General features: G+C 47.4%; 1 protein-coding gene and 1 non-coding gene across 2 annotated transcripts in view; both read right to left on the bottom strand.

Annotated features, from left to right (window-relative positions):
- Window positions 1-21,248, bottom strand: part of LOC144506248 (cytoplasmic tyrosine-protein kinase BMX-like) — a 77,962-nt gene extending 56,714 nt beyond the window's left edge. The window contains exons 1-6 of the mRNA XM_078232108.1: window positions 21,166-21,248; window positions 14,351-14,492; window positions 11,964-12,068; window positions 8,807-8,888; window positions 6,313-6,435; window positions 2,190-2,254 (exon numbers count right to left, since the gene is read on the bottom strand). Of these exons, the coding sequence (XP_078088234.1) occupies window positions 2,190-2,254; window positions 6,313-6,435; window positions 8,807-8,888; window positions 11,964-12,068; window positions 14,351-14,492; window positions 21,166-21,248 (600 nt within the window). The remainder of the gene's footprint in view (window positions 1-2,189; window positions 2,255-6,312; window positions 6,436-8,806; window positions 8,889-11,963; window positions 12,069-14,350; window positions 14,493-21,165) is intronic.
- On the bottom strand, window positions 1,183-1,381 carry LOC144506711 (U2 spliceosomal RNA). Its single transcript, XR_013499950.1, has one exon. It is a non-coding gene; the product is annotated as a U2 spliceosomal RNA (small nuclear RNA).
- Window positions 21,249-21,792: the final 544 nt, after the last annotated feature.

Here is a 21,792-nt window from a genome sequence, read left to right as displayed (position 1 = left end):
GGGAGGGAGGAGTGGGGGGGAGGGGGAGGTGGGGAGGGGAGGGGGGAGGCAGGGAAGGGAGGTGGTTGGTCTTGAGAGCGTGGATGGCGTTGCGTTGTGCTTGGGTGATGTTCGGGGCTGTCTTGTGAGTGCGGCTGATGAATTTGGTTTTGACGCACCTCCTGATGGCTTGGACATACATGTGTGCTCTGTTTGTGAATAGAATTCCCACTCACCTGAAGAAGGGGCTTAAGGCTCCGAAAGCTAGTGGCTTTTGCTACCAAATAAACCTGTTGGACTTTAACCTGGCGTTGTTAAACGTCTTACTGTGTTTACCCCAGTCCAACGCCGACATCTCCACACCCTGGAATTTGGCCAGTGATCACAGTTCATCAATTTTCAATGAGATATAACTCTGCTGATTCTTTCACCCAGTGACCACGTGAAGAGTTTTCAGCACAGAGCACTCGGTAGAAATCACTACTGGATCTTCCTCTCTCTATTCCTGATGTCTGGAGCCAATTGGCATTTCTTCATTGATAACAACGAACCCAGAACGGATTAGGGATTGAATCTAGCTTGGCTCCATAGCTCAATGCCATGCTGTATGGTTCATCTATTGATTGAACCATTCGGGCAACTTCTTACTGATCTTTACAAAAGTATTATATTTCCCATCCTCTTTGTGTATTGAATACCAATCCTTGGCAGTGAGATGTGGTTGGTACCGGGACTGAAGACCTCAGTTGTGTGGAGAGACTGGAGAACGTTGGCACACCCACAATGCTGTTTGGGAGGGAGTTCCAGGATTTTGACCCAGCAGCAGTGAAGGAACAGTGATTTATTTCCAAGTCGGGTTGGTGAGTGGCTTGGATGAAACCTTGGTGGTGGTCTGTTTGATCTGCGCTATGTATATACAGAGTAAACATAATGTACATTCTGCGTGTACCCTGTTTACTCTGTGTACACCCTCTTTACTCTGACGCACACAGACACAGGGAGACTCTGCACAGACAATGGCTTGAGGCTGTAATCGAACCCGGGACCCTGGCGCTCTGAGGCAGCAGTGCTAACCACTGTGCCACCATGCCGCCCAAAGTTGGGTTTTTTTGTTTATATCCAATTCAATCCAATCAAAGTCCAATTCAAAGACTCAGCAAGTGAGACATTCCCGATCCAAGCTGACATGACAGGCTTGCCAGCTTGATCTACATGATCCAAGCTGATTGGAGTAGGCATAGCTCCTCCTCCAAGGCTTGATCTCATTTGCATCTTAGCCAAAAGGCCAAGATGCTGCTTTTAAAAATTGCTTAAAATGAAGCTAAAATGTAACCTAATGACTTCCACCAAGTACAGCATGTCAATACTACACTTGACCTTAGCCAAAAGGCCGAGAAGCGAAAGTTTTTAAAAATATTTTTTATACTTTTCCAATTCAATCAAATCAAGTCCAATTCAGAGTCTCGACAAGTTGAGACATTCCCGATCCAGGCTGACAAGACAGGGCATGCAATCCTCTACCCTGTCTTGGGCCTGATCTACATGAGCCAAGCTGATTGGAGGAGGCGGAGAATTCCTCCTCCAAGGCTTGATCTCATTTGCATCTTAGCCAAAAGGCCGAGATACCGCTTTTAAAAATTGCTTCATATGAAACATATGAAGCCCATAATGCGACCTAATGACCTCAACCAAGTGCAGCATCAGCAGACTACACTTGATCTTAGCCAGAAGGCCGAGAAGGAGAAGCAAAAGTTTTTTTTATAATTTTATACTTTTCCAATTCAATCAAATCAAATCCAATTCAGAGTCTCAACAAGTTGAGACATTTCAGATCCAGGCTGACAAGACAGGGCGAGCGACCACTAATCATTGAATCCGTAGAATCCCTACAGTGCAGAGTGAGGCCATTTGACCCATCGAGTCTGCACTGACTCTCTGACAGAGTGTTTTATCCAGGCCCTCTCCCCCTGCCCTATCCCCGTAACACTGCACATTGCAAGGCCAATTATTCTAACCTACATTGGACACCAAGGGGCAATTTATCATGGCCAATCCACCTAATCTGTCCTGGGCCTGATCTACATGAGCCAAGCTGATTGGAGAAGGGGGAGGTTCCTCCTCCAAGATTTGAGCTCATTTGCATCCTAGCCAAAAGGCCGAGGTGAAGGAGAAGCGAAAGTTATCTTAAGAACAAAGTATGTGAGTATTACCTGTTCACTGGGGACAGGAGGAAGTGGTAAGCATCTGCGCTGAATAGAAACTCCTCTTGATACACCTTGACACAAACAAAAAATAGCACAGTTCATTTCAACAACATTCCTATTTGTGAATTAAACTCATAAATAGTTTGTGTATAAACTTTGTAATCATTAAAATGGCGTCAACACTGTAAATTCTACATCAGGCCACATTACCAGATCTAAATACAGACATCCACTGATATTGATATAATGGGCACAGATTATCATTTATCATTTCACTTTCTCAGATGCATCATTTCTGAAGCTTTTCCATTGAGTGACACAATGTTACATCCTGTGAGCACACTCCAGGCTTTGGGTGCTCACTAATCATTGAATCCGTAGAATCCCTACAGTGCAGAGTGAGGCCATTTGACCCATCGAGTCTGCACTGACTCTCTGACAGAGTGTTTTATCCAGGCCCTCTCCCCCTGCCCTATCCCCGTAACACTGCACATTGCAAGGCCAATTATTCTAACCTACATTGGACACCAAGGGGCAATTTAGAATGGCCAATCCACCTAATCTGCACATCTTTGGACTGTGGGAGGAAACCAGAGAACCCGGAGGAAACCCACGCAGACACGGGGAGAGGGTGCAAACTCCACACAGACAGTGTGGGGCTGGAATTGAACCTGGGTCCCTGACACTGTGAGGGTTTAATCCCCGACTTGGGTCACTGTCTACGTGGTGTTTACACGTCTCCCCGTATCTGCGTGGCTTTGCTCCGGGTGCTCCGGTTTCCACCCACAGTCCAAACGACGTGCTGGTTCGGTGCATTGGCCACACTAAATTCCTCCTCAGTGTACCCAAACAGGCGCCGGACTGTGGCGACTAGGGGATTTTCACAGTAACTTCATTGCAGTGTTAATGTAAGCCTACTTGTGACACTAATAAATAAACTAATAAAATTAAACTAAACTAACCATTGTGCTGCCCGATGCTTAGGCTACAATTCCAAACAACGCTCAGAGTTGTTCTCTGAAACCAAGGATAAAGTTCTTGTTGACACTAATAACTGAGATCAAAATGTACATAATCTAATTGAGAAGACCAGCAGAAATCCCAGTGCATCAGATGAAGAAGACAGTGAGTTAACATCAGAATACAGGAGTGTTTAAAACCAAATGTGTGCTCTCTCTCCCTGCATCCTTAATATTGCAATCATGGTCGCATGGTTTGTCCTGCCATTTTCTCAGTGTTGTATAGACTTCTCTGCTCCTCCAACCGATTCTGATGCACACTTCACAAAACCGGCAGCTGATAGGGGGAGACTGTTCATAGAATCGTAGAATCCCTATAGCGCAGAACGAGGCCATTTGGCCCGTCGAATCTGCACCGAACACAATCCCACCCAGGCCCTATTCCCGTAACCTCACTTATTATTTACTCTGCTAATCCCCTTTACATTAGGGTCAATTTAGCATGGCCAATCAACCTAACCTGCACATATTTGGAATGTAGGAGGAAATCGGAGCACCCGATGAAACCCGTGCAGACACGGGGAGAATGTGCAGGCTGTGCACAGACAGTGATCCAAGCTGGGAATGGAACCCGAGTTCCTGGCGCTGTGAGGCAGCAGTGCAAATCACTGAACCACCGTGCTGCCCTTGGTTAAAAAATAAATTGGAAGATGGATGGATGGGTCGTGAGGGGAAGTGCAAGGCCAATTCAAACCATCCCATGGCTGAATTAGACACAACACAAATACTCATGAATTAACTCTAGAATGGAACCATCCACCTCATTCCACAGTCAGGATTGGCTTAGATTCTGCTCCCCCCTGGACAGAGGCAAACTGACAACTGAAGAAGCTGAGGGAACTTTCTTTTTCTTCATTCTTTCTTGGGATGGAGGCCTCTTTGGCAAGGTTTGGTGTCCATCCCTCATGATTCTAGAACTGAATTATTTGCTAGGCCATTGCAGATGTCATTCTGTGGCAATGTTACTGTCACATGTAGGCCAGACCAGATAAGGATGGCAGATTTCCTTCCCTAAAGGACATTAGTGAACCAGATGGGTTTTTACAATACAATGCTCGTTTCACGAGGTGGAATTTTATGAGGCGGAATTTTCTGGCCACTCCTGACAGTGGGATTTTCCAGTCCCTCTGGAGTCGACGGACATTTGAACTGCTCGCAGCATTTCCTGGTCCTGCTCCCCATTGTGACAGACCCATAAAATTCCTCCCATGCTTACTGAGTCTAGTTTAGAATTCCCTATTTATTAATTGAATTTCAATTCCACCCGCTGCCATGGTGGATTTGAACCCATGTTCACAGAGCATTGGCCTGGGTGTCTGGGTGACTGCTCCAGTGCCAATATAGGCCATTATCTTCCCATATGTTGATCTATATGTCAAAGGGGCTGGAATATAAAAGGGGCGGAAGTTATATTGAATTTGGATAAATTCTTTGCTTGGACCACATCTGGGGTCTGGGATTCGTTTCTGGGCGCCAAGTCTCAGGAAGGATGAATTGATCTTGGAGTGGCTACGGCACAGATTAACCAGAATAATATCGCGGTTAAAAGGGGGGGGCACATGCAGCCCATCAGGGTTCTGAGTGCGGCTCACAAGACATTTTAGAGAGAGTTGGCACATTCCGCTGGTCTCCATCCGCGGAGCTGTCTTTTCTGCCCAGCGCAACTGAAGAGAGGGCACGAAGTGAGGTATGTGCTGAATGTACACAACATTGACTCTGCATCCAAACAAGCATAAACATTTCCTTTGTTTTTTACCGTTCGAATTTGATGACAGTTCTATTAGTATATGAATGATTGAGCATTTTCTATAACTCGTTATAAATTATTCAGGAGGCGGAATTATCGTCCCGCCCACCACGGAAGTCGTAGCGGACAAGACATGGAACATGCAAATGTCCGTTGACCTCGGGCGGGATTTTCCGGCCTTGGACTGAACGTGGAAGGAAAATCCCACCCAGTGTGTATTAACAATGTGGAGATGCCGGCGTTGGACTGGGGTAAGCACAGTAAGAAGTCTCACAACACCAGGTTAAAGTCCAACAGGTTTATTTGGAATCACGAGCTTTCGGAGCGCTGCTCCTTCATCTCGTCTGATCAAGCCACTCACCTGATGAAGGAGCAGCTCCAAAAGTTCGTGATTCCAAATAAACTTGTTGGACTTTAACCTGGTGTTGTGAGACTTCTTACTGTGTATTAAACTTACCTAATCTTATTCATGGGGTCATGGTTAGTGAACAAGCCTGATTTCAACCTTGTGGCCCACCGAGGTGAAGTGGCGGGGAGGGGGTGGAGGTGGGGGTGTGGGGGGGGGACACTCATGAGGCCCACTCATTAGCCTAGGTTGCCCAGCACTGCTGTAAATCTTTCCAATACGCCTGACGACAGGCAGTAAAGAGCGGGAGAGTTTCCTGGTCAGTTATGATGCAGACAGCAGCGGCCAACCAACGGCAGTAGCTTACCAAACATCATCGTGGGCCAGTCCAATGGATGCCCATTCTTGACCACTTAAAAGTTTAAAGTTTATTTATTAGTCACAATTAGGGCTTACATTAACGCTGCAATAAAGTTACTGTGAAAATCCCCTGGTCGCCACACTCCGGCGCCTGTTCAGGTCAATGCAAGTAACCAGGGTACTTGGGTACCTGAAGGCGGAGGATGAAGGGATATGGGGCGAATGGGGTTAAAATCCAACTCAGCCATGATCTTGATGAATGTTGGAGGGAATGAATAGCTTCATTCTTCTTATGCAAAATGCTAATGGAAACAAGTACATGCTCATCCCCTTTCTTCCATATACATCAGCATTCCGTCATTTTGATTTAAAGTATGCTACACTTGTTTGGAACTTAATTTTGTTCCTTTTCCACCTCTAATTTCTGAAAGTGTCCTCAATTGTTTTACGGTCTGAATTTCAGCGTTTGTGATGCGCATATTTAAAACACGAATACCTTGGCTGATTGGGAATGGCAACCATTGCGTGTAAGTGTTAGCAGCTACTTTGTATATAATTAGTGCAGGGCTTTTGTTGACGCTCGGGTTTACGGAAAATGCAAATAAGGTGACCGTATTCTGGATGTTCCAGGTCAGAAAGATTATGGATGTCACGTACCTGTGTCTGTCACAATCGTACAGGCTGAGGCTGTTCGACATCGCTGTAAACAACACAGCCATTTGCCATCTTCCCAGAATCCACTGTGGTACTTTAGCATCAGATGCTGATTATTCCTGATTGCTAAAACAAAACACAAGGAAAATTAATGTTGGCTCAACACTAAAATCACAAATTAAACAATTAGCGTTGTGGCAAATGGTCAAATCAATCATTCAGTTGTATTTTCTAGAATTGAATCTTACCACTAATTATCCACACTATTAATGCAGAATTATCATGTGCTGAACATGGCAGCGCGGTGGCACAGGGGTGGCACGGTGGCACAGTAGTTAACACTGCTGTTTCACAGCACCAGGGACCCGGGTTCGATTCCTGGCTTGGGTCACTGTGCGGAGTCTGCACGTTCTCCCCGTGTCTGCGTGGGTTTCCTCCGGGTGTTCCGGTTTTCTCCCACAGGCCAAAGCTCTGTGGGTTTGGTGGTTTGGCCATGCTAAATTGCCCCTTAGTGTCAGGGGGATTAGCAAGGTAAATACGTGGGGCTATGGGGATAGGGGCTGGATGGAATTGTGGTCAGTGCAGACTCGATGGGCCGAATGGCCTCCTTCTGCATTGTCGGATTCTATGAATTTTGCTCCAGTTTAGTGTGCATCCATTGTCAGTACCTCTGTGTAAACTACCATAGGTCAGCATTTTCCCAATTGGATTTATGGCAGGTAAGCCACCAATGGCTCCTCACCTGGGATGAGCTGACAGCAGGAAGTGGGAAATGCTGCAATGGCTAAAGGAAAGGGGAGGGAGTGTCAGTCATGGGGTAGCAGTGTGTCTGCCTCCCATCATCCCAGAGCCTCTACTCACTGGCACCTCCTCCAGTGCCTCACCCTCTACTCACTGGCAGCTTTTCCAGTGCCTCACCCTCTACTCACTGGCACCTCCTCCAGTGCCTCACCTTCTACTCAATGGCACCTCCTCCAGTGCCTCACCCTCTGCTCATTGGCTAGTCCAGTGCCTCACCCTCTACTCACTGGCACCTCCTCCAGTGCCTCACCCTCTGCTCATTGGCTATTCCAGTGCCTCACCCTCTACTCACTGGGACCTCCTCCAGTGCCTCACCCTCTACTCACTGGCAGCTTTTCCAGTACCTCACCCTCTACTCACTGGCACCTCCTCCAGTGCCTCACCCTCTACTCACTGGCAGCTTTTCCAGTGCCTCACCCTCTACTCACTGGCACCTCCTCCAGTGCCTCACCCTCTGCTCATTGGCTATTCCAGTGCCTCACTCTCTACTCACTGGCACCTCCTCCAGTGCCTCACCCTCTGCTCATTGGCTACTCCGGTGCCTCACCCTCTACTCACTGGGACCTCCTCCAGTGCCTCACCCTCTACTCACTGGCACCTCCTCCAGTGCCTCACCCTCTACTCACTGGGACCTCCTCCAGTGCCTCACCCTCTACTCACTGGCAGCTTTTCCAGTGCCTCACCCTCTACTCACTGGCACCTCCTCCAGTGCCTCACCCTCTGCTCATTGGCTATTCCAGTGCCTCACTCTCTACTCACTGGCACCTCCTCCAGTGCCTCACCCTCTGCTCATTGGCTACTCCGGTGCCTCACCCTCTACTCACTGGGACCTCCAGTGCCTCACTCTCTACTCACTGGGACCTCCTCCAGTGCCTCACCCTCTGCTCATTGGCTACTCCAGTGCCTCCCCTCTACTCACTGGGACCTCCAGTGCCTCTCCCTCTACTCACTGGCACCTCCTGCATTGTCCCACCAGCTATTGACTATTATACTTTGGGCTATCATTTTAATCTCCCCGCAAGTGAGAACATGTTATTTCTGTAATTATTTTGTGAAATCTTCCATCTTGGGTGGCACGGTAGCACAGTGATTAGCACTGCTGCCTCACAGCGCCAGGGACCCGGGTTCAATTCCGGCCTCGGGTCACTGTCTGTGTGGAGTTTGCACCTTCTCCCTGTGTCTGCGTGGGCTTCCTCCGGGTGCTCCGGTTTCCTCCCTAACCCCAAAGATGTGAGGGTTAGGTGGATTGGTCATGCTGAATTGCCCCTTAGTGTCAGGGGGTTAGCAGGATAAATAAGTGGGGATAAGAGCTGGGTGGGATTGTGGTCGGTGCAGACTCGATGGGCTGAATGGCCTCCTTCTGCACTGCAGGGAATCTATGATTCTATGATCATTTTAAAGACTTTTCCCTGGTCACTGATGAAAGGAGGCCTGATAGCTTGCTGATAGATTCAGAAACAGGTATTTTAAGTGATAGAAAGGTTATCAAGTGAGATAAACATTGCTGGAAAGAGAAGCTCAGTTTGTATTTTTGCTGGTTGGGGGAGCTGGAGCAGACTGACTGTCGATGAAGGAAGACGCTACAGCTGTTGAAGCTTCAGGCTCCATGTGGGTATTTTTTGAAGTATCTCAATAATGTGCTGGAGAATATTAATTTGTTTTTAACTAAACCCTCTGGACAAAATTATTTATTTACCATATTTTAATTCAGCCAGCCACTTTGTCCTGCTTTGTTTCCCATTCGCATAGAGGTAGAGAGTCTCCTCATTATACAGAATCTGGAAATATAAAGCAATTACAGTTAGAATATTTAAAACTCGGTGGGGTGGAGTGTAAAGGGGAGGTGTGTATGGACTGCGAGAGCCCGTTAAGGGATAATAATCCTGGGAAGTCTAAATACAGCCTTATTACTCAAGCCTCATTTCCACTATTCCTGGAATCCCCACTAATTGGCCAGACACCAGGCCAGAGGATCGAATCATAGAATCCCTCCAGTGCGGAAAAGGCCATTCAACCCATTGGGTCTGCACTGACTCTCTGACAGAGCACCTCACCCACGCCCTCTCCCCCACCCTATCTCTACATTTACCCCACTAATCCAGCTAAACTACACATCTTTGGACATTAAGGCCTGATTTTACCATCAACTTTTCGGGCGTGAAAACTTGGTAAAGGGGGATCCACTGCCACTCTGCGTGTGATCAGTGAGGGGGAAGGGGGTTCCGCTGCCACTCTGCGTGTGATAGTGGGGGGAAGGGGGGTAAGGGGCCGCGATCAGTCTGAGTAGTGGGGGGGGGGTTGGGGGGATGAAGGGGTCCGTAATGTTGTGGGGGTGGGCCAATATCTGTGGGGGCCAGGGGGGGAGGCATTATCCGGCCTGGGAGCAATGTGGCAGGGGAGCGTTTTTCTATCTTACTTTTACTGCGCATGTGCAGTTGGAGGTGCCGATCGGAGCTGCAGAATTTCGGGCATGTTAAGCCCCGCCCACAGGCTTCTACAGATTCAGAATCGCTGCTATTTTTTCAGGCAGAGTGCGTACGGGGGTGCCTGAGACCGGGTCTAAAAGTCGGATCTGAAATACTCCCAGTTTCAAGTCCGTCCTGCACTTAGAATCAAAATGGTAAAATAGGGCCCTAAGGGTCAATTTAGCATGGCCAATCTACCTAACCCGCACATCTTTGGACTGTGGGAATAAACCCAAGCAGACACGGGGAGAACGTGCAAACTCCACACAGACAGTCACTCGAGGCTGGAATTTAACCCAGGTCCCTGGCGCTGTGAGGCAGCAGTGCTAACCACTGTGCCACCATGCCGCCCACGCTGGTTGGACAATGGTGTCCAGGACTCTAAAAAACTCTTGTTTACTCACAGCTAAGAGAGACTGGGGACTACATTCTGACTAATAGCTTCCCAGGTCATTCACCTTTGCTACTTCTATTCTGCACACTTTGAAAAGCAAGCATATCCAGTGGCTTCCTCACCACTCTTATCATCTCATCAAAATCAGTGCCCTCCTCAAGTACAATAAATCACAATCACAATGCCCTCTCTTATGAAGCTGCTTTCACCCAGTTCACCTTCCCCACAGTTCTTGCACACGTACTTTCCACTTGCAGGGAGTCAGTGGAGATGTGCTGGCAAAATCATGGCCAGAATTGTCCTGCCGTTCATGCCCCACGCTCAGCCAAATCTCCATTCACTGCAGCAGGACCAGAGAATCCTGTCGGCGTGAATGGCCAGAGAATTCCAACCGGTATGGTCACTAGATCAGTAATCCAGAGACCCAGGGTGATGCACTGCAGATCCAGGTTCGAATCCCGCCAGGCCGATGGTGAAATTTGAATTCAATAAAAATCTGAATTTAAAAGCTTAACGGTAACCATGCAACCATTCCTGATTGTCGTAAAAACCCATCTGGTTCACTAATGCCCTTTAGGGAAGGAAATCTACCGTCCTTACCTGGTCTGGCCTCCACGTGACTCCAGAGCCACAACAATGTGGTTGACTCTCAACTGTCCTCCAAAATGGCCTAGCAAGCCACTCAGTTCAAGGACAGTTAGGGTTGGGCAACAAATGCTGGCCCAGCCAGTGACTCCCCACATCTCATGAATTAATTTAAAAAATGAAAGTAAGGAGGTTATCTCAAAAAAGCAGTGCAGTCTGGGCCCTTGTTGATGCTATGAGTGTTAACTATGGATAATATGGCCCTCCTTGAGGATTTGGAGGTAGCCATGACTAATCTGGGTCTCTGCTTAGTGTGTGAGCACAAGCCGTGGTTTCTTTAGCCCTTATTGTGCTGCACTTGGCAAATTGGAAAACTTCCGTCAATCTGAATTTCCCCAGCCTCTGGTAACAGCTGCACAGTTTTCAAAGTGAAAGTATTTTGATAACAATATTGTTGGTCAGATTGAATCCTAGAATCCCTACAGAGCAGAAGAAGGCCATTCGGCCCATCGAGTCTGCACCGACCACAATCCCACCCAGGCCCTATCCCTGTAACCCCACGCATTTACCCTAGCTAATCCCCCTGACACTAAGGGGCAATTTAGTCTGGCCAATCCACCTAACCTGTGCATCTTTGAACTGTGGGAGGAAACTGGAGCACCCGGAGGAAACCCACGCAGACATAGGGAGAATGTGCAAACTCCACACAGACAGTCGCCCAAGCCGGGAATCGAACCCGGATCGTTGATGCTGTGAGGCAGCAGTGCTAACCACTGTGCCACCGTGCCGCCCTATTGCTTTATTATAATCAGTGAAGCAAAATACCACAGATACTGGAGATCTGAAATAAAAACAGAAAGTGTTGGTAAACCTCAGCAAGTCTTGCAGCATCTGTGGAGACAACATTGAGTCCCATACAACTCTTGCTGAAGGCAGGCAGGACTCAACACAATGGCGGAGACAATCTTGCCTCCCCGCCGTGGCGTCTCTCGTGGCGGGAGGCAGCCCGCCATTCACCAGCAGCGGGTCCTTCTGGTCCCACCGCTGTCAATAGGATTTCCCATTGACTCCACCCCGCGCTGCCAGGAAACCCATGACAGAGGTGTGCCATCGGGGGTAACTGGGAGATCCCAGCGGCGTGAACAGCTGGAAAATCCCAGCCAATAACTGTTTTTCTCTCCACAGATGCTGCCAGACCTGCTGAGTTTATCCAACATGTTCTGCTTACATTTCTTGCAGGATTGAATCATAAATCTTGTTCTTGATAGACATCTGAGGTAAAGGGTGCCTGATAGACATTTGAAGTAGAGTGGTCGCTACTGACCTCTGTGCAACAATTGCCCTTCTTATCTTACTGCCTTGTGGTTTATTGTGTGGGTGACTGGAGTTGACACTGTTTCCAATCTTACCTGAATTGGATACTGTCTCTCCACTGGCGTTGGTCCATCCAAACTTACAGTCTCAACGCACTTAATTGTTTCCAGATTAATCGCTCCCTTTTGTTTTCCTTGTTTCTACCAAGTAAAATAAATGATTTTGTTTAGTCTTATCATTTTATAAAGCAAATCACCAAGGCTCCGTTGACAGCACTTTCCAAACCCACAACCACTCCCATCTCGGAGGACATGAGAGGCAACCACCTGGGAACACCACCACCTGGAAGTTCCCCACAAAGTCACTTACCATCCTGACTTGGAAATATATCTCTGTTCCTTCACTGTTGCTGGGTCAAATTCATGGAACTCCCCTACAGCACTGTGGACTGCAGCGGTTCAAGATGGCAGCTCACCACCACCTCCTCAAGGGGCAATTAGGGATGGGTAATGAATGCTGGTCTAGCCAGTGACGCCCACATCCCATGAACAAACATTTATGAAGAAATACACAGTGGGAGCAAAATTCTAGGTGGACTATAGCAAAGTGCCACGTTTGAATGCAGCAGGGCTATCTACATGCCATATTGTGGTATAGATCCATACAGACAGGCCAGGGCCTAGTTCTTGTCTGGGCTGCAGTGGTGGCTGTGAGATTATACAACAGAATGTCTCAGTGAATCAGCCAGAGCTCCACCCCCCACTTGTTAAACAGTGACTCTGGGTCAAATCTAAATGCATATTAGATGAAAATAGAAAAGTGAGATAGCAGAGAGTAATATACCTTGAGCTAAGTCCTGTTTCAACAAGGACCCAAAAACTAGGGCTGAGGAAGATAAATTGTTATTTTAATTCCAAAGGTGTTCACGGGGGCAAATTAGACTAAAATACAAATGAGAATAGTTTGGGGATTAAGATATTTGGTTCTGTGTTTGGCATCACAGTGGTAAAATTTCCAGATTAATCAAGGCCTTTTTTGCAATTGTGAGATATTATAGATCTGTGTAAATATCAAGGAGAAGATAATTTTTAAATAATATCTAAATATTGAATTGCAGTTTGTGTGAAATTGTGAATACTGTGGGGTTGGTCCAGGGGGGGGTGACAAGCAGGAGTTAAGCCTGCTACACACTCTTCCCAAACCCATTGAATCAAAGTCATTGGTCCGTTCATGTTCAGCTAAGGGGCTGACTAGTTTCCTGCCCCCACCCTCTCCCTCCTCACAACACCCCAGTGGGGCACTCTTTTGGTGTCTGCATTCCACAATAAATGCCCTCCACACCAGCGTTGGGTGGGCAGCAAGGGCAGGTAGTGACTAACCTCTCAGAGGATGGGAGCCTGATTCAGCAAAAGGGCTCAGATAGTGGTGCAAACGGAGGAAATTGGGTCGGATCATCCCCCCCCCATGATATGCAACATCTGATATTTAATTCCCTGGACTCTTCATCCAATATTGCACCTTTCACAACAGTCAATGAAAACCAATAGTGACTGTTAGAAACATCAGAAACACCACAGCCAGTTTACACACAGCACATTCCGACAAACAACAATGTGAGACTGACCAGATAATGGCCAGTGTTTTACCGGAGCCAGTGGATTAGCAGAGGTGGAACCAGATGTGGATAGCAAAGGTCATCTTTGCTGCATCCTCCGTTTTTAAAATGTATTCATTTGTGGGATGTGAGTGTCGCTAGCTGGGCCAGAATTCATTGCCCATCCCTAACTGCCCTCTAACTGAATGGTTGCTCGGGCATTTCAGAGGGTGTTTTAGAGTCAACCACATTGCTGGGAGTCTGGAGTCACACGTAGGCCAGACTCACAGCTATGTGTTTCATAGAATCCCTACAGTGCAGAAGGAGGCCATTTGGCCCATTGAGTCTGCACCGAATCTCTGACAGAATATCTTAGCCAGTCCGTCTCCCCCCTCTCTATCCCCGTAACTCTACACATTTACCATGACTAATCCCCCTAACCTACACATCTTTGAACAATAAGGAATAATTTAGCATGGCCAATCCAGCACACCTTTGGAGTGTGGGTGGAAACCGGAGCACCCGGAGGAAACCCATATAGACATGGGAAGAGCATGCAAACTCTGCACAGACAGTGACCCAAGCCCAGAATTGAACCCGGGCCTCTGGCGCTGTGAGGCATGTTTGGTCTAGTGCAGCCACTCTGATCATCCTCCTGTGTTTCTCCAGGAGCAAAGGGCCCGGAATGCCAGGGAGGGGGCACAGACCAGTGGCATCATTGCCTTCATCTCCATGGAGGTGGAGATACTTGAGCTGGCAGGTGACTGGCTCCATTACAGAGGGTGAGGACAGAGTTTGACCTGATGAAGCCACAAAACGGAAGTGGGCAGTTTTGGAACTCTTATCGTAAACACAGAAATAGAAGCTTGGGAGGGATGTTTGTCTTACCCCATGTTTATAATTGTAGTACAGCAGGCTTGATCTTGTTAAAACAAACATGTATTGCTTATATTTGATCGATGACAATCTTTTCCACTGTGACTGCTTAAAGAAGGTTTCCTGCAGTAAAGACTCTTCCGTTTGACCGTCGCTAATGAGAGAACATATGTTGAGTTGAAGAATGACTCATCGCTCATTAAATGCCCCCCCCCACCCCCCCCCACCGAATAAACCCACATCTGTGAAACCAACCTTAGCTAAATCTTACAACCATTCATGTATCTACAGAACAGAAGGCCCTGCATTCATACAGCGCCTTTCATAGTCCCCCAACATCTTTACAGCCAACAAAATACTTCTGAAATGCAGTCACTGTGGTAATGTAGAAAATGTGACAATCTGCACCCAGCAAGATCTCGCAACAACAATGTGATGACGATGCGATAATCTGTGTTTTGTGATGTGGATTAGAATTGAATAGAATAGAATTGAATACAGTGCATCAAGTCTGCACCAACTCCCCAACAGAGCATCTTACGCAGGCCCATCCCCCCACCCTATCCCCGTAACCCTACGCATTTACCATGGTTAATCCACCTACCCTGACACATGTTTGGACACTAAGGTGCACTTCTGCATGGCCAATCCACCTAACCTGCACTTCTTTGGACTGTGGGAGGAAACTGGAGCACCCAAAGGAAACCAACACAGACACGGGGAGAACATGCAAACTCCAAACAGACAGTCACTTGAGGGCGGAATTGAACCCACGTTCCTGGTGCTGTGAGGCAGCCGTGCTAATCACTGCGCCACTGAAATTGAAGGGTGAATGTTGGCCAGGACACCGGTGATAGCTCCCCTTCTCTTTTTTCAAAATAGTGCCACTCAAATCCACCTGAACATCTCCATCAGCGCAGAGCTCCCTCAGTGTTACACTGGAGTGTCGGTCTGGAGTTTTGTCCTCAAGTCCTGGCATGGGGCTTGAACCCAGAACCTTGTGACTCAGATACATTGAAACCTACACATTTCTGAGGGGGCTCGATAGGGTGGGTGCAGAGCAGTTGTTTCAGCTGGTCAGGGAATCTAAAACTCGAAGGCACAGTCTCAGGATAAGAGGTCAATCACTTAGGACTGAGATGAGGAGAAATTTCTTCACTCGAAGAGTTGTAAACCTTTCTAATTCTCTAACCCCAGGATGCTCCATCGTCGAACACATTTAAGGCTGCGATAGAGAGATTTTGAAGCAGGCAGGGAAATGGAGCTGAACCCAAGAGCAGCCACAATGATATTGGATGGTGGAGCAGGCTCGACAGGCCTTGTGGCCTACTCCTGCACCTGTTTCTTGTGCTCTTGTATGCAAGAGTGCTACTAAGTGAGACACTGAACCTCTTGTTATTTTGATGTTACAATTTGTTTAGTGGGTAAGTCACTGAAAGTCATGCACTGTGGGTTCTAGTCGAGAAAGACCTCAACTTCAATGAATATGGGCTGAAATATGAAGAAAATATTCCCCAGTACTGGGGAAGTTGCTAGAGTCTATTATCATGGATTTAATAACTCAGCATTTGGAAGGCAGTGGTAAAGTCAGACAGTCAACATGGATTTACCAAGGGGAAATCATGCTTGACGAATCTATTGGAGTTCTTTGAGGATGTAACTAGTAGAGTTGACCAAGGAGAACTGTTGGATGTGGTTTATTTAGACTTTCAGAAGGCTTTCAACAAGGCCTCACATAGCAGACTACTATGTAAAGTTAAGTGCATGGGATTGCGGGTAGTGATGCATAGAAAGCTGGTTAGCAGGTAGGAAGCAAAGAGTTGGCATAGATGGGTCTTTTTCCAATTGATAGGCAGTGACTAGTGGGACACCACAGGGATCTGTGCTAGGACCCCGACTGTTCACATTATATATTAGTGATTTGGAACAGGGAACTGAATGTATTATCTTCAAATTTGCAGATGATATAAAGTTGGGTGGGAGGGTGAGCTATGGGGAAGATGCAGAGATGCTTCAGCGTGATTTGGACAGGCTGAGTGTGTGGGCATCTGCATGGCATATGCAGTATAATGTGGATAAATGTGAGGTTATCCACTTTGGTAGCAAAATAGAGGTACAGAGGGGAAGTGAAAAGGATTTACAAGGTCACATCTATCAGAAAAGGATGGATGTGGTGGGTCTCTTTTGCATTGAAAAGAGAAGGTGATGTGTGACCTAACTGAGGGAATATAGACAAAACAGCCGGAATTGTACTCTGCTCCCCAGGAGTGGGCTGGGAGATGAGCGGAGGGTTTAAAATTGGGTATGATTGTGGGCATAGCAGGTGGAGGTTTATGCCCATTGCCTTTTCACCTCCACTGATATTTTACCCAGGTGGATGGCTCATTGCCCTTGGCCAAGTGAAGTTCTAAAGTGGCCAATAAATGACCACTTAAGGGCCTCTCTCCACTGTTGGGAAAATACCAATAGCAGTGGGGCACTTCCCCGCCTGGGGATTAAAGCTGGGCTCCTCCTGATTGGACTCTCTGTGGCCCAGGGAGGCATTAGCCACCCTCGCCGAGAGATTCCCTCTGCCCTCATGAAGGTCAGTCCATGATCCAGAGGCTGCTATTGGAGGAGAATCCATATTATCTCATTCATTGATACATAGAAGCAGGAGTAGGCCATTCGGCCCTTCGAACCTGTTCCGCTATTCATTTTAATCATGGTTCATCATCAAATTCCATATCCTGGTCACCTCTTTCCCTCCATATCCCATGAGTCCTTTAGCCCCAAGAGCAATATCTAATCTCTTCTTGAAATCACACAACGTTTTGGCCTCAACTACTTTCTGTGGTCGTGAATTCCACACTTCACCACCCTCTGGGTGAAGAAATTTCTCCTCACCTCAGTCCGAAAAGGTTTACTCCTTATCCTCAAATTATGACCCCTAGTTCTGGACTCCCCCACCATTGGGAACATTCTTTTTGAATCTACTCTGCCTAAACCCAATAAACCCAATTTTATACTTTTCTTTGCGATCCCCACTCACCCTTCTAAACTCCAATGAATATAATCCTAACCGACTTAGTTTCTCCTCATATGACAGAACTGTCCCAAGAATCAGCTTGGTAAACCTTCGCTGTACTCCCTCTATAGCAAGGACATCCTTCCTCAGATACAGACACCAAAACAATACTCCAAGTGTGGCCTACTCCAGGTATCCTACCTTACAATTGACTTCATTTCAAAAGTACATTAATAGCTGTAAAATGCTTTGAGATGCCCTGAGATTGTGAAAGGTGCTATATAAATGCAGTGATGTTGTGATAATTCTGTTAAGGCCAGTCTTCCGTCACCAAAAACCCCTTAATGATGACACAAGAAAGAGCCACACCCTCAGATTAGAGTGTGCAAGTCAAGACCTGGGGATATGTAGGATAAGTTTGGGTTGAAGCAACAGGTTTTAAACTCCCACTGCTCACTTCCCATTGGGCGAGCCTCCACTAATTCAATAAGGGGCATCTTTTGATGGTTCATACTTCACTAACTCAGATATAGAATCAATCATAGAATCCGTACAGGGCAGCAAGAAGCCATTCAGATCATCAAGTCTGCACCAACTCCCCAAAAGAACATCTTACCCATGCCCACGCACTCCCCTGTCCTATTCTGTAACCCTGTGTATTTCCCATGGCCAACCCACCTAATCTACACATCTTGGGACAATAAGGGGCAATTTAGCACGGCCAATCCACCTAACCGACACATCTTTAGACTGTGGGAGGAAACTGGAGCATACAGACACAGGGAGAACATGCAAACTCCACACAGACACCCAAGGCCAGAATTGAACTCAGATCCCAGCCACTGTGAGGCAGTAGTGCTAACCACTGTGCCACCATAGAGGAGATCTATTAACGATCACCCCATGCCCTTTATGGCCATCATTACAGAGGCAGTATTCCCAACACTCACCCCTCCATTTTCTAGATCATATCCACCCCTCATTTAACATGGCTGCTGAGTGCACAGGAAGTTATATGTCAGGCAGGTGAGGAATCAATGCAAGCAAGGATCAGCTGTGTGGGTTTATCAGACTATATAAGAAGATTGCTGCTAAGAGATGAAGCTTGAGTTGGGACGGGACGGGACGGGACGGGACGGGACGGGACGGGACGGGACGGGACGGGACGGGACGGGACAGGACAGGACAGGACAGGACAGTTTGTGTGGAGTTTGTATGTTCTCCCTGTGTCTGCATGGGTTTCCTCCGGTTTCCTGAAAGACGTGCTGGTTAGGTGGATTGGCTGTGCTAAATTCTCCCTCAGTGTACCCAAACGGGTGCCGGAGTGTGGTGACTAGGGGATTTTCACAGTAACTTTATTGCAGTGTTAATGTAAGCCTTACTTGTGACTAATAAATAAACTTAAGGGTGTCTGTGTCAGTTACTGACTGGGTGAAAATTCACTTTTTGCTTTGTGGACAATGAATCTAATTTAGAATTTGACTAAGGACTGGATGAGAACCTCTTTGGTAATTCGGACCTTTTCTGTATTTGTAACCATGAATTTGGCTATGTGTCTTCACCAGGTTAATTAATCAATTGTTTATTACATGGATTTCTGGGTATCTGTGCTGTGTCTTGGAACCTGGCCTATTTTGTTGCCTGACCTCTTGTGCCAACACCATGCCAGGCCTTTTTGTTTGCTTTTGGAATTTGCAAGGAATGATAAATATACAATCAAACACAAAAAGAGCCTGCATTTGCATAATGACTTTACTGTAACCATCATTGCAAGTTGCTCTACAGAAACATAATCAGTCACCAATAGATTGCACACCAAAGGAGGATAGTGAAAAAAAGGCTTGATCAAAGAGTTGGATTTGAATGAGGGTTGAGAAGAAAGAAAATGAGATGGATATGCTTAGTAAGAGAATTGTAAATTAGACCCTGTACTGATGAAGACACAGCCACCAATGGTGGGTAAAATGAGGAAGGAATGTCAATAAGACCAGAGTTGGGGAGTTCTGGGTGCTTGTAGGTCTGGAAGTGACACGCCAGCATCTCCACAGTGATGGTAGGGACAGGGAAGGATTTAAGAATTGAGGAGGTGGAACCCTGACCATATTTGAATTCACCCTGTGATGTCCAAAACCCATTCATGGTGTCTGACTTCCCCTTGCAATATCCAAATCAACCCACGTAACGTCCAACTGCCCGATTACCTCCTCCACCCCAGTCACATACATCAGCTTTGTACTATAAATGGTGCATTTTGGGAAGTGTAGGGAGGGTTGGTGCAACTCCATGAACTTGTGTCTAATTCTGTGTGGCTGTCAGGACAAGGTGAGAGTGTGTGGCTACCTCTACTTTATGAATAGAGGCAATCTATGACACTTAGAGGAATTTTAACCCACAGGAACAGGTGGATTTGGGTTGGGTGGGGAGTTGAAATGTTAAAAAAGTGAAAATGGGGAAACAACCCCCTCTGTCTGAAGTTTTAAAAAGGTGGGTTGGATGGGAAGAGGAGGTGGCCACACATCTCATTCTGTACATCACTGATATTTAAAATCTGTTTGTATCCATTCGTGTGATGTGGGCATTGTTGGCTCAGCCAACCCTAATTGCCCTTGAGAAGGAGGTGGTGAGCGGCCTTCTTGAATCGGTGCAGTCCCCTGAGGTGTAGGTACACCCACAGTGCTGTTAGGGAGGGAGTTCCAGGATTTTGACCCAGTGACAGTGAAGGAACAGTGATATATTTACAAGTCAGGTTGATGAGTGGCTTGGAGGGGAACCTCCAGGTGGCGATGTTCTCATGTGTCTGCTGCCCTTATCCTTCTAGATTGAGGAGGTCATGTGCTTGGACGGTGCTGCCTAAGGAGCCTTGTTGAGTTCCTGCAGTGCGTCTTGTAGATGGTGCACACTGCTGTCACTGTCCATCGGTGGTGGAGGGATTGAATCTTTGTGGATGGGGTTCCAATCAAGTGGGCTGCATTGCCCTGGATGGTGTCAAGCTTCTTGAGTGTTGTTGGAGCTGCACTCATCTAGGCAAGTCGGGAGTATTCCATCACACTCCTGACTTGTGCCTTGTATCTGGTGGACAGAATTTGGAGAGTCGGGAGGTGAGTTACTTGTGGGGTTATGGGCATAGGGCTTGGGTGGGATTGTGGTTGGTGCAGACTTGATGGACCGAATGGCCTCTTCTGCACTGTAGGGATTCTCTGAGGGCCCGATTCTCCCAAAAAAATTCTAAGTGCTGAATTGGTGGGAAAAATGGTGTAATTCACAATTGTTTTTTCAGTGCAAGTTTAGACTCGAATCTCCCCACTCTTTGCAATGCAGAGGTCACAATCATGAATATCATTAAAATCTCGCAGGGCGGGGCCTATTCACGCCAGGGTCTGACCGTTCCGGACCTGCGTGCATGCGCAGTAGCCCCAAACTGTCAGCCTGCAGCTTGTTGGCCAGCTTGATCACTGGTCAGCCCGGGACCCCTGCACTGCTGCCCCCCCATCCCCCCCACGGCCCGATCACGGCCCACACAAGCATTCCCAGGCCAGCCCCAACACTCCCCGGTGGGCAATGCCAAGATGCTCCCTGGGGGCACAGGCTGGCACTGCCAGCATGCCCATGCCCAGACGGCATCATCCCCTCGCTGCCTGATCCCCTGGGGGGCCCCAATTGCCCCCCCTTCACTCCAGCGGGGTCTCCCGCTAGTTCCCCAAAAATGGGAAGCTACTCTAAAACTGGCGGGCGTGAATTTGTACTGGTGGGGTGGGAGAATTCGGTCCCGGGCCCGATAATCACATTTAAATTACATTGAAAATAGATTTAAAGTACTTACCTGGCCTTCCTACCAGTTTTTAGCGTCATCCCAACCACGCCTGCTCTCCGGCAGTGGGAGATACGCGTGTGTCGGGAACGCATGCATGAATCCTGTGAATCGGCGCACGCCTGCGTCTCCCAACACACCCACCAAACAATTATCGGGTCGGAATGGGAGAATCGCCCCCTATGATTCTAAATGTGAAGCAAGTGTCTCATTGGTTGAAGTATCAGAGGAAGCAGTGTTATGATAACTAGTACTAGAACCAGAGATGAGATGAGGAGAATTTCTTTATGCAGCTATCTGTTATGTTCTAGAACACGTTGCCTTAAGTGCTTCTGTTGGAGCTTGAATAATAACTTTCAAACGATAACAGGCAATGTACAGGAAGTGGAGAAAATTTACAGGGCTAGGGGAAAGAGCTAGCGGGCAGGCCACTTTCAAAAATCCAACACAGACACCAAAGGGGTGAATGGCCTCCTTTATTCATTCTCTGATGTGATGTTTCTATGAATGAAGAAGAATGGTGCACGACTGTCACAGATTTTGTAACTTAAGCTGTAGATACACAACTACCCCTTCATTTGAAATGAACTTGGTCATCTATCCAACATCTCACCAGATTGCTGTCAAGTGTGCCGCATA

The sequence above is a fragment of the Mustelus asterias genome, chromosome 17, assembly GCF_964213995.1.
Source record: "Mustelus asterias chromosome 17, sMusAst1.hap1.1, whole genome shotgun sequence".
NCBI lineage: Eukaryota > Metazoa > Chordata > Chondrichthyes > Carcharhiniformes > Triakidae > Mustelus > Mustelus asterias.
This window is presented reverse-complemented; position numbering and strand designations above follow the sequence as displayed.